Source organism: Colias croceus, chromosome 11 (genome assembly GCF_905220415.1).
Source record: "Colias croceus chromosome 11, ilColCroc2.1".
Taxonomy (NCBI): Eukaryota; Metazoa; Arthropoda; class Insecta; order Lepidoptera; family Pieridae; genus Colias; species Colias croceus.
In genome coordinates, this window is record NC_059547.1 from 7,045,080 (window position 1) to 7,059,120 (window position 14,041).

A 14,041-nucleotide genomic window follows, 5' to 3' on the forward strand; every position below is an offset into this window, starting at 1 on the left:
CAAGTAAGATACAAGACAAATAAGATAAAGATAGGAAATGCATACATTTTTTACAGCAACAAACGATAGTAGGTATTTATCAAAAAGAATACATAAATGATTTAATATCACGCTACTATTGCAGTTAGGTACTTCATTTCAAGCAATTTTAAAAAATGTGAGATAAATAAATTCCAATGAAAAAAAAACTAAAATCACTTCATAAATACCTCTACTTTTCCCGTGTATTTATTTGACAATTGATATTCTTAAGAGTTAATAGAATTATTTTATAAGACTCTATTATAAAGTAGCAATTGTAAAAATAAGTCCCTCATATTATTTTTATAATGTTGACATAAAATTATACATTTAAACGTTTATAAGTATGTTTCGAGAAATTTCCATTTTCCAAACCGAAAAGCGGAGAAAGTTTTATCTTAAATGAAATCTTTTGCGGTTTCAACTATACCCCGTAATCTTGGACGAACTGATTAGCCCGTGTACTTTCATGCTCCTATGAAGATAAGATTAGAAAGAGTAAGTACTTCAAGAACTGTGATTGAAAAATTTCGTCAAAATAAAGTCGTGTAACTTGAAATTACACGCTTCGTACAAGTTTTACGATAGCCTTTAACGTAAAACTCCAAAAATGGACTTGTACAACTAATCTTACTATTTTTACCTTATCTTTAAAGTTTATACGTTTCTCGATCAGCATATTATTACAAACAGTAAGCTTTTCTTAGTGAAGCTTGGTGAACATAACCTATACTAATATTATAAGTTGTTTGTTTTTTTGCTTGAACGCGCTAATCTCAGGAACCGAACAGATCGAAAAAATATTTCACTGTTAAATAGTCCATTTAATGAGGAAGGCTATACAATATTATAATATACATACGATTTCACCGATAATTTTCAATTTGTTGAACGCAATTCAGGTGAAAGTAGGGATTATTATATTATGTATTTTAATGAAACCAAAGAACATAATATTGAACACAATTTATTTATTGAGTATTACATAAGTAAAATGAACATTTATAACATAAAAGACACATTATCATAATTTGTACTCCATATTACTTATGGCTGATACACAAGCTATCGAAATTAACTGACTAGGTTATCTGGTTGTTATTCGTCTTAAATTGTATAAAATCACTGAGATATTTCTTCAAAATGGCACCTTATTTAGATAAATATCGAACAACAATAATATAGCAAAAGATACAAATGTATCATGAAACACAACCTAAAAACTGATAGTATCATAGTACATAAACATTTTTGTAGTTCTGTGTATTTATATTTAAGTAAACATTATTATTCTAAGAATATACAGTACAATCATATAAAATTACTATCAACAACTCTCTTAATTAGTTCTGTCTTTATTTTACTTAAACTAGCATAACAATATGTTCTATATAAACATATATTATATTTAAATATAGTACTCATGCATGAACCATTAACAAAATATAACGTTGATTACACATAAATTGCATCCATATTTTTACAATTCGATTAAATGCACTCAAACAAAAAATACGGTATATTTTTTATACTTAATTGTCTGGAGAACCTTTATTTGTCATTATATAATAATAATTGTTTTTTTTCTTGTCGCAGGTATTATTACATTCCTATTTATTGTCAAGCATATAACATTAAAACCATATAATATTATGCACCATCAATCACACGCGACAGTCATTTATTAATATACCATTCAATCATCATCATCATCAGTATTCTTTTTGCTAGATAGTTTAACAGTCTCTGGCTGTTCGATCATGACGTCATCACGTAGGATAGAGCCATGCTTCCAGTCTGCTGGGTATCCGAACTTCCTGACGTCATCCCACCACTGCTGCTCACCATCAGCCCAAATGCAGTACACCACGTTGGTACCAACTAGGACGGTGAAGCATACCCAGAACGCTGTTCGCCATTGTACGAGGGTTGACTGTGAAAGTATCATATTGTTAGTGTTTTCTTGATTATTGAAGATTTTAAATGGTTTTAAAACGCTGATCTCTGCAGTGAAAGACTATAAGGGCTATTTTGAAGAGCTGGTCTATAGTTGGAATGTGTTGAAAAGGTCAAAAATGACTTTTTAACTAAGGGTTTTATTATGAATACTATAAAAATAATAAAGCTTTTCATAAATTTTAAACTAAAACAGTTTAAGGCCGTGTACGCGGTCCGTGCGCTGTTTGGCTCAAATATGTTATTTTTCAAACCAGATTGTCCATCAACCACTTATCTTACAAACATATGAATTACTAATAATTTTAGGGAATTTTATTGTCTATATAGTTAGTTAAGAGTTTTTTTCAATTAATACAGTATTTGTGAATACCATCAAGATAACTGAGCCGATGATTACTTGATTTCACTTTTAGTGTCAATTTCGAAGCTAAAAATATCTGAAATTGCTGACAGATCTAACACACATTTTTTTTTAACTAACTGCAAAAATCCTTATTAAAATAGTTAGTTAAAAGATTTTTTTAATTTGGACTCCTAACTTACGAAATTAAAATCCGAACAATGTGAATTTTTTTAGAAATTATACTCGACAAAATGATTATTTTCACCAAGATATTTGACTTAGTTGAATATAATTTATACATATTGCAATAAAAGAACGTATTACTTATAAGACAAAATTTAAAAAATCAACTAAGGTACCTCTATTATTTTTCTACAATTTTTTTTAAAGTACTATAAAACACTGCGCGCGACCCGATTAAAATCAGTCGGCAGCGAGCCTTCCCAGAGAGAGGACATGTTGCTCGGCGCTCTCCTGTGGACCTATGCTGTTCATAGTAAAAGGATAGCGCAAGCCGCGATCTATCGTAATAGATCGCGGAGATTTTGACTTGCGTTAAATTGAATAAGCGCTCTTAACCTTACGCAACGACCTAATGTTATGACATTTGGCAACTGGTATGTTGACTATGCAGCTAAGCAAATAACACAGAATGTTATATCGTGATAGTTTAGCAGTTGTTGAAATGTGATGTTCAAATTGTAATAACGAACAAGTTTGACTAATATCTACAAATCATTCTATTCTATCCGATCGTACTATCGATCGTACTGAGGAATCCTCACAAACTTTCGCATTTATAATATTAAATACACATACATCCTCACTGAGGATGTATATGTTTACTCTTTCACGCAAATACTACTGAGCCGATATAATATATAATGAAATTTAGCACACATATAACTTGGATACACAGGTATCTTGGATTGACACATAGGATAGGTTTTATCCCGGAAATCTCAAGAGAACGGGATCTATGCGGGCTTTTACTCTGGGCGGGCGAAGCCGTGGGCGGAAAGCTACTTAATACAATATTTTGAAATTCAATTCATTTCATTAAAATATAATCCCTCAGGCATTCCGTGTATTGCAATTAATTTATGGTTAAACTGTTAACCGGTGAAAATAAATTGTTTCGGTTGTCAAAACGGTTGTAAATAATCAGATTATACCAGCAAATTGGAAATATTTCTTCTGCCAGAGCCAGTTACATCAGATGATCGACTCGATAAACAAGCACTGTTGTTTTACATGCTCCAATTGAGTACAAATATTTTTGTTGTAACTGTGTGAAATTGGAGATGTAAGGAACATTTCAGTATATTGAAATGGAAAAATTGTTTTCTTTATAAAGTTATACTTTTGTCGTGCCAATTTTGTAAGTGAATGAAACATCCCAAAATTCATTATAATAAAGCACGTATGATGATATATTTGATTGTGTAACTTCAAACAAAATTACACAAAGTTCAAGCTGAAGATATTTATGAATAGAAATGAATGGAAATTGGAAATCTCTAGAATAAAATATTATCTTATCTATAATCTATAAAATTATCTTACATCTGGAGTCAACAATCCAATAAGGTACGGTGTAATGATCCCGGCGAATGTCGAGGTTGTGTTGACGAGAGATGTCAGTGACCCCGCGTAGTTTGGTGCTAAATCCAAGGCGTTTACCTGAAATTCATATAAGAATATAGAAAAACGATTTTAGGAATCAAATTTATGTCTTTCTGTACAAGTATCTCTTTTAATCGATATGTCGTTAGTTAGATACTAATTTTGTTTGTTTTTTTTTTTTGTTTATCTTCTAAGGAAATTTCTAAGGAAATTTCCTTTTAGCATAGAGATGAAGTCGCGGTCGGAAAGTAACTATCTATATTTTACAGCTTTTATATTTCGATATATATTTTTTTTTTCAATTTATTAAGAAGTAGGTATCTTACTACAGCTTGATATAAAATCTTTACAATACTTCAGTGAACAACATTCTTTTTTTCATACACAAGTCAATATTAATCTATCAATCATTTTAATCACTATACTTAAATAATTTAATTTATCTGACTATAAATGCTTCATAATCTAGCCCTTGTAATAAATAAGAAATATATCTCACCTTCATACCACTGTAAAATCCACCCATAAGTGCCATAGAGAGCACAAAGTATACCATAGCAGCAACTCTGTCGCAGCCAGCGTATGACGCTAAGATGATACAAATGGCAGGGCCAGTGGCAGCTATAAAAGAACAATAGAAATGTGTAACAAAATGATCAGTTGGTAATAGGTAAGGGATTTTCTTTATTGTATTTTGTATGGCAATGAAGCTAAAATTGAAAGTCAGTACCTAGGTAATTGGTTAAGTTTACCCTTTGAGTAGTTTTTAATAATAGGATTTAAAATTGCAGTCACAATTTCAATGTATTTATTTTTATAGCTCAATTTTTACTATTCCCTGTATGAGATACATATTTGTCTTCATGATATTAGATATGAATTTTCTTATTTTACTTATATTAATGCATGGTAAAAACAACTTGCAGCAACAATATAACCATATTTATAATTACCAATTGTCGTATGAATAATCCTTCCAGTCTTGATGGTATGCCAGCCTTTCTTGATACACAAGTCGCAAACGAAGCCGAATATGAAAGAGGACACCCACATAGCAATATATGGTAAGGCAGTGAGCACACCGGTGGTCGCGATATTGAATTTAAGTACATCATGCGAGTACTTGGGCAAATCTGTCACCATTGTGTAATAGCCCCAGTCGTGGCCAACCTGGAAATAATATTATAATGTATTCCTGCGCAAAGAAGCTTGAAAAAGCGGAACTTTTTGAAACTCGGCTCTCGAGTAACCGTTTGCCGCGGCATGACCCGGGTTTATGTTCATAGAAAAACATCAAATCTTTATAGCATTAGTCGAGATAAATTCATTATAATATACTTAGTTGCTTAGTTAATTTTTCTTACTTAGTTCTTAGTTAATTTACCTATATATTTATAGTTAGTTATATATTTTCTTAAATAAGTAAATGCTCATATTTATTGTTAAAGACATTATTGATATTCATTTTAGACATAAACTCGTCTCTATTAACATATTTATTATAAAATACAGGTTACTAAGCCGGTATATTTGGCAATACTTAAAACAGATTGCATTCGTCTTGGCGCCACCCACTCTACTTCTCGATATATTATTATGTCATTCACCTAGCAACTTAAAATGCACAAAGTAAGAAGAATAAGCAGGTTTATACTTATTAATAATTTAAGAAACTAATATGCTAACGTGAATATTTTGCAAGTATATTCTTTTAGTCACTATTAAGTTTAGAAGGTGATTGCATTATTTAATTATAAAATTAAATAAAAACCAATATTATAATATTTTATAATAGGTCACTGGAGAAACAGCATTCTTGATAAAAGTATAATTTCTCTATAAATCGTTACGCCTACAATTACGTATACATTAATATCTTAAAACGAATATTTTAGACACTATCTGATATCAAATTAAAGGCGCTAAAATTTTCGATTTTAAGATGAAGCCGTATACAATTAATTAGAATTAATCAACTTTCATAAGATATAGATGTAGCAATCCAATAATAATCCAATATTATTTATAAAATATAGTATAATAGTTATAGTATATTATTAATTCATTTATTATGCTATCGGTCATAAAATCATAGAACGCTACAAGATGCCGATAATAATATATCAACAAAGTTTTCGAGATCGTTCAAGTTATCATAATAAATTATTGCGTCTGCTGAGTCAACTAAAATCCAGGTCAATGTTTCGTAATCATAATAATATAACAAGTTGTATCTACGTAATATATTATTATGAGTATAGGTAATTGTTCTGAACATTGAATTTAACATAACTCTACATTTTTATATCTTTAAATATTAAAAGGTTTTTTGCATGAATCTGCACACGTAATATCTATTTGTCCCCATATTTCATCAATAATTAAAAATGTATGCACACAAATACTACTCATAAGTGGATGTCTCATATAGCGCAGATTCGTATTCAATAGTCTATTATAATATTAAATCTCTACATGCATTATAAATCATATCTTTCATATAAATAGCTTCAACGTGAAATGAAACGAGGCTGAAGAAGTCACACTCAAAACTTTCCGGCCCGAATACAGTTAAACTCAAACTCTTAGGTATGCAATATTTTATATGCACTTTGATTCAACGTACATTGTAAATAGAAGCATAGGTACTCCATAGATTGACAATATAACCAAGGCCTTCTCACGGTCACTAGTGTTATTAAATATCGCATCTTACGTAACCACACACAACAGATGTTTTATTTACTGTGTTCTCTAGAATTCGATGATACATAGAATTCATATTCAGCTCATACCATTTTTTTATAAACTTAAAAAATGTCATAGAAATTATTTGGTTCAATTTTAAATTATATTGCATAAATATTTTATAATGTTCGTTACAATTAAAAGTACCACTAAATCAGAAAACTGATAACTCATAAAACTGTTCAAACATTCAAAGTTATTTCCGTTCTTGTAAAAATAATTGCATATATTTGCCGTCCAATAAATCACGCGTTATCTTATCATAATGAAACACTAACTCTATCGTAACAATTCAAAGCAGATGTTTATAGCATATTACTGGTGATAAAGATTTGATTCTAACGCGTTCGAATACGATATTGGCCGTATAAATCGTGGGTGTAGAAGTGAAACCAATAACGGGGAACATGGATGACTTACAGCGGCCCACACAAGCGCCCAAGCGGGCACAGATCGTAGTATAGCCTTCCAGGGGACTGGATCCTTCGCGTTGCTCGTTTCTGCTGTTGTTACATTCTTGTTTAGATAGCTTAACTCCTTCTTTGATATGTACGGATGTGAGTTTGGCGTTGAGTAACATAGTAGACTCTGAAATGTAAAAGATAATTGTGTAATGAGCTTATGTGTAAATAGATTTAGGTACCTACCATAAAATCTTTACGATTGCATATAAACTGTACAACAATAATATTTAATTTCAAAGTCAAGTAAGCATTTTGTAGTTTTCTGTTATCAGCAAAACGTTAGGACTCTTTTGCTAAGTAATTGAAACATAAATCTAATTTCATGAAATATCTCTTACGCGTAGAAAGCGACGCAATAAACATGTAATTTAATAAATGCGGTCAGCTTACCCACAAAGTGAACCAAAGTATTCCGAAGCCGCCAAAGAAATAAAATACGTAAGCCCAGTCTCTGCCGTCGGCGAGCAAAATCCCGGACATAAATGAGCCGAAAATATTTCCAATTTGCGCTCCACCGAATACCAACGCGCCTTGGAAGCCTCTCTCGTGTGGCGGAACCCATCTAGCCAACATTATCATTAGGGCCGGCATTGTCGGACCCTGAAACACAATGATCGAAATGTCAAACGTCACGGATGGCTTATCTTGCGACTTGCTAAACAATCGTATATGGATTGAAGGTGAATTCGATTCTGAATAATGACGAATGTTGTGTTATTGAGCATATCTGCAGCTGTGTTGTTTTACGTATTGCGGTTAGAAGTATTGATAGCAAAACAAGTGTGAATAGATTGTACTGTAACACTTGATACTTAATACTTATATTTCTATATTTCATATCTAATTAAATAGGATGTAACACATTGACATGAGAATGGTTTCGATTGCCATTGTTTTATATATGAAAATATCATTATTTCATATGAACAATAAGTAGGTAGGTAATGCACAGTTGTTCACAGTGAAAAAATAAATTACTAAAAGCCTTGTACTTCATTCCTTGTGTGCTGCTATATAAAATATATTTTTTTTTTGCTATGAGAGATCCTATATCCTACACACAAAACACTTCACCTCCTCCTAGCGTAAAATAAACAAAACAACCAACCTCTCCCATCCCTTGAAGCACTCGCAAAATAAAAAGCCATGTAGCACCACCAGCTCGTATAACAATCGGTGTCAAGAAGGTGAAAAGCGCAGTGCTCAGGAGACCCACGCCCAGTGTCCATTTACCTCCAAACTTCTCAGCCAAGTAACCCCCGGGAACTTGGGTAGCCGCGTACCCATAATAGAAGCCGCTTAGAATAAGCCCTTGCGTTTTTTCGTCCCAGTCAAATGTCGCATACTGTGGAATGAAATTGAAATTTACAAACGGCGATTTATATTGGAACGAGTTTGGTTAGTGTGTGATTAATGTAGATTTATTACCAAAAAGTACTCACACAATTTAACTCTGCGTTACTGAACACGGAGTCTTTATTCGTGTTTAGATTTCAATAAATATAGTTTATAAAACCAATGAGCACGTGTGTATACCTTTTACCTATGTGTAGTGACCGATCCTTAAAGCTAGTATCTAATCTGTGCCTAAAGTTTGATTAAATTGGTTGTTTAAAGTGGATCACAATTGAGTAATAACGCGTGAAGCTAATAAAAGCATTTTAAAAATAATTAGCATCTTGCATTTTAAGTAAAATATCTATCAATCAGTTACGACCGTCAGCTGACAGGTCTTCTAATCTTATAAAAACAGAATGTACCTATTAAATGCCTAGAATTGAGATGAAGCACATGACGATGTGATTGACATACATTCTTATCATGTAGCAATAGAGGATTGATTATACATACTTCTAACATATTTTAATATTAAGCTATTCTTTGTGCAATAACTATAATGTATTCTACCGAATATTAATGACAACCAACGCAGCAATAAATTGATAAAATTGCGACATGTAAATTATTTAACTTTACGATCTTATCTATTTATTGTGTAACATACAATAAAACATATTTCACAAAAACGATAATATTGAATAAGACAAAAGCGGGAGATATTCGGAAAATACCTAACTGTGAACTGCCTCATTGAGACAGGGTAGTAAATAATGTAGTTCTAGCAAGATTAGCTCGAATTTGGTAACTAAGCTAGAGTAATAGCGGCGCTGGTTTATGTTTCAGCTTCTTTAGCTCTCACTATACTCATTATTCTGTAATTTAAGACTGCAGCGAGTTGAAAATACGTTTTGTTTAGTGAGTGGCTTTCTTTATTGTCTAGTAAAGAAAATCTGTTAAGTGTTTAGTGTATGTATGAAAGTAGTTTTATTAAAATCGTTACCTAATTTCTAACAGTTAGGTTTTTCATTTAGAAAGCCTACAATTTGTACAAATAATAGATTATTCTCAGTAAATATATTTTCAAGATAATTGTCTAGATATTTTTTTTTATTTTCTTATATAAATAATATTCTTAAAATACCTATTTTTAATAATCAGAAAGGTGTATGCTTTGACAACTATCTGGATGTTTATTACCCGATCAGTGATCACGCAAAAAGGGCTTGATCGATTTTTGTAAAATTTTATCAAAGTTGATTAAGACCAGAATTAAATTATGGATTACATTTAATCTAGCGGAACTATATTTTATGGGCTCTTTAAACAATAACAAAAATAATATTATCATAGACCCTCGTCTTACGATAGTATATAACTTTAGGTATGTGTCTATAATCCGGTTGAGGATCTAAATGGCAGTAGCCTAGGGCGATTGAAGCCTGCAGAATAGCCATAAACGTTATTATATGTATACCAACTAGAGGTCTGTACATATAATATTATATAGCTGTATATCACTCAAGGATAACGTATATAATATCAATGAGAGAATTTTTGAAAGTATTGTTTCCTATTTATTGTTCCTAACTACGCCTTAACATAAACAAAATGTTCACCTTTATGGCTAGACGTTGCTTCGGTATGGCAAAAGCGCGAGTTCGTACCCCGCCTCATGATCGATTTTTTCTTCATCTCAGCGTTATTCTTATATAAATACTAGCTTCCGCCCGCGACTCCGTCCGCCCGGAAAAACTAAGAAAAATTAAAAATTTTTCTGCGTATTTTTCCGGGATAAAAAGTATCCTATTTTATGCCCAGGATGTAATTATACCAAGTCATCATCGAAATCGAACCGTTAGTTTTCACGTGATGCCTTCACATACAGACAGACAGACAGACAGACAGACAAAAAATTTTTTAATCACATATTTGGGTTTGGTATCGATCCAGTAACATCCCCTGCAATTTATTTTTTCAATATTTTCAATGTACAGAATTGACCCTTCTACCACAGACTAATAATAATATACTACGTATACAACTTCTACAGATTTATTATATGTATAGATACTCACGGGTCGTAAAGCCACAGTAGCATTGACTCCACCAATTTCATCGCTAGGGCATGCATCAGGATCGAAATGTTCACCGCTTGACTTGGTTCGGTTCACCATTTGTGTGATAGCGAGGTTCAAACACACTCGCATGGTGTAGGCGTTGCATACTCCTAGGAGTCCCATCACTCCTAGGATGTATCTTTGGGGAATGACGCAGCCTGGAAATAAAAGAAACCCATAGAAGCGGCAGATAAATGAGACAGCACCTTAATATACACAGAATATATCATAGCTAAAGGAGATAATAATATTATATGTATCTCCTGTGTAAATCACATGGATAATACCTACTCGTATGTGCTTTGAATTGTTATAATATGATAATCATTCGAAGTTCCTTAATACAATTTTGCAAATGATCTTCACCTTAAAGTTCAAAATCGTAATTTAAAATATATTCATTAATATTATCAAATGTAAAAAAACAGATATCGGTCATGAGCTAATAAAGGATGTAAAAATTTAATAGACTAAAGACCCCCTTGTTACTTCTTATTATTCATTTGAATTTTACTTAATGATCTAAGTCTGAATAAGATACCTATAGGTACATAATAAAATCGACACTTTTCCTGTAAAAAATTAAAGAACACACAACGAAGTAAAGAACATAATATAGGCCCACATCCCTTCCCATCCCCTACCCATCCTCTCCTTCTCTATCCTCATTCCCTCCCATCCTCGCCCCTTCTACCTAACTCCTTCCAAATCCCTTTGAGGACAGCAACACATCCACTTCCCAGTGGAGTGGATGCTTATGGGCGGCGTGTATCGCTTAACACCAGGCGACGCGTGTGCTCTTTTGCTATCCTATACCAAAAAAAAAAAAAAAAAAAAAAAAAAGTAGCTATAATATGCACACTAACACTATCCACTTCATTAATTCAGATAAATTAAAGCCTTTTAAATAATAAATAATCGGTTATCTAGTTTTCAGATTTACGACACTCAAAAAACGGACTATCGTTTAAATTTTAAAACACCCGTGTACTTTTTTATATCTTGTTAAAATATCAGTCGCATTCAATCTTATGTCGAATTATTTTAAAGATGGTTGCTTTAGATTAGGTTTATGGACCATAATAAAGCAATTTAAACACTTAAAAGTCTACCTTTTAGGACCCACTATTATTTACCTTTTAAGATATTAAGATTGTTTATGTATCGTATTTAGCTTCCACTATTTAAATTGTTATAGTTTCTAGTTTATAGTAAGTATATTAGGTATGTCGTAAGTTGGTACTTCGGTTTAGTGCGGCAAGTCAAACTTTGTGTAGGTATGTTTTAAAGTTTAACGTAACTCACAGTATATTATTTAGCTAAATATTTCAACTCCGTAAACTACGTCAGTTTTCATATGTATCAGGTGCATCTTAAACAATATAATCATCAACATTATTTTAAGTAGTAGTTTAGTTTATTATTATCGTGGTATCAATTAATTTCTATATTTTGCTTAATATTTTTTTATTTATATTACATTAATTGATACCACGATTATCTATTGTAATTCCAAAGTAGTATTTTTTTTTTAATATTATCCGATTATTCCGATGATATTTTTGATCATCGCTTTATGAAAACACACAACATGTAACACAATGTAATATGAAAGGGTTTACGTACGAAAGTTTTTACGATTATGCTCTACATTGCATTTGTATTAATTATGTCACAGCATGTTTACGAAACAAATTTTATATCAGAATTTAATAAAATCTGATCAAAATTTATCATAATAATAATATAATATCCTGTTAGTTAAATATATAATGCAATGTATACTTACATGACCGTAATGTCCTGGTAAGAGCGTTGTCTTTCCGTCGCGGCGGTACCTGTGTCTTTTGTCCCAGTAAGTTATGCGCTTGCGCCTGGTTCACACCGTTTTCTTCCTCCATTTTCAATCACTATGTATTTCCGATGTAGCCACGAAAATATTTACATGTGGCCTGAAATTTTGTTTTATTTTTTTATAGTTAGTAATTTTAATAATATTAATCGATCGCAAATATTTCAACATTGATATAAAACTGTTTGAAAACGGAAACTTTACGTCACAAACAAATACTTATTCAGTCAAGTTTGAAGATGTTTTGCGATAATAAATTAACCTTAGATTGATTTATCGCCACTTTGATTTAATAGCTCCAAGTTTGTTATTTCATCAACCATACTTTGAATAAATTAATAATTATTCCGTATTTTGTAAATTTTCAGACATAGTAAAATTTTTTTTACTATTAATAATCATTTAAAATTGAATAAACCGTGAATACCTCCAAAAAAACACAATCACACGCACATAACGTTTTGCACAACACACACGGGCACTGAGCACTATACGCGAACCGCGAGTATCCGCACTTCGCGATCTCTACAATGTATTTATCAATATATTTGTGCGCCTGATCACAGCCTGTATACGCGTGCTGTGCTTGCCCACATGGCGAATATTGGCCTCATGCTAACCCACCATTACCCACGCTAAAACACGAGGTTGTCGGCCTTGACTATTTATCCAGTCATATACCAGTTGTCGAGCGAAAACCGTGGAACACCGCTAGTTCATATAAACACACGTAATTGATTAGCATCGCTTTGCTATGCTGATTAAAATGCTGTGATAAACTTAGAATAAACAGTTGCGTTAGCTGCATATGCAAGTATGCAACGTTAAGGTAAAACTATTTTAAGAACCATTTATTTTTGTTAACAAACAAAGGAACTTATTCCATTTATATGAGTGTTGCTTACAATATATTAAGGGCTCCTTAATTGACAGTCAATTAGTGCTGTCAATTAGACAATTCAATGTGATATCCCGCATGTAATACATATTAATCAAGATGAAATCGATCGTATACAGATACGAATCTAGTCTGTATCTAATAATTATTTATTTTTGAAAATATCTACTAAAACCTGTTATAATAATATGTATAATATATAAAAACAATAATACATTTAAAGAATTAATTTCAGTTAACTGGATGATGGTTTGCGGTAAAACACAACCATCAATGCGAGCCTATAAATGTATTTATTTTCAATGCTATTTATCTCAAAGCGATAACACATTTTGTATCGTTAAACATTTTTACCCGTGAGTAAAAAAATATAACAAGTTTTGTTTCTCTAGAGAGAACAAAAAAAACCACAAGAGCTTTTATTAAAGTGGATTTTTTTTTAATTATTATATCTTATTTCAACAACAACTTCGCAACTGAAATAAACAAATTATTCTCGACAAAGTTTCTCAGTGTGTATTTTTGCACAATTTTATCACAATATAAATAAGTGCTTGTTAGCCAAGTAATATGATAAACAGATAAGAAATAAGAAACATAAAATAACAAAAAGTTCAGTTGAACTTTACTTAAATCGTCCCTTATTTATTATAAAAAGGATTTTTATTTGTT

At 31.7% G+C, this 14,041-nt stretch overlaps 1 protein-coding gene across 3 annotated transcripts; it reads right to left on the reverse strand.

Moving 5' to 3' along the window:
* Positions 1-972: 972 nt before the first annotated feature.
* Positions 973-13,086, reverse strand: LOC123695566 (putative inorganic phosphate cotransporter). 3 transcript variants are annotated; one of them, XM_045641455.1, is made up of 10 exons: positions 12,902-13,086; positions 12,409-12,573; positions 10,578-10,777; positions 8,270-8,506; positions 7,552-7,761; positions 7,118-7,285; positions 4,903-5,119; positions 4,449-4,570; positions 3,890-4,006; positions 973-1,954 (listed from the first exon to the last, which is right to left on the reverse strand). In XM_045641455.1, the coding sequence occupies exons 2-10, from the start codon at positions 12,518-12,520 to the stop codon at positions 1,718-1,720; spliced, it is 1,620 nt and encodes a 539-aa protein (XP_045497411.1). In that variant the 5' UTR covers positions 12,521-12,573; positions 12,902-13,086; the 3' UTR covers positions 973-1,717. The 3 variants fall into 3 exon arrangements, with proteins under 3 accessions (XP_045497411.1, XP_045497410.1, XP_045497412.1); XM_045641454.1 differs by having other exon boundaries at positions 12,409-12,571; positions 12,899-13,086; XM_045641456.1 differs by having other exon boundaries at positions 12,409-12,571; positions 12,890-13,086.
* Between the last annotated feature and the right edge of the window lie 955 nt (positions 13,087-14,041).

Coding starts and splice junctions, on each gene's coding strand:
- LOC123695566 (XM_045641455.1), bottom strand. CDS start 12,520: ATGGAGGAAGAAAACGGTGTGAACCAGGCGCAAGCGCATAACTTACTG. Junction 8,507..10,577: donor CTACTGTGGCTTTACGACCC/GTGAGTATCTAT, acceptor TTCATTCCACAG/TATGCGACATTTGACTGGGA. Junction 4,571..4,902: donor GATTATTCATACGACAATTG/GTAATTATAAAT, acceptor GTTCTTTTATAG/CTGCCACTGGCCCTGCCATT.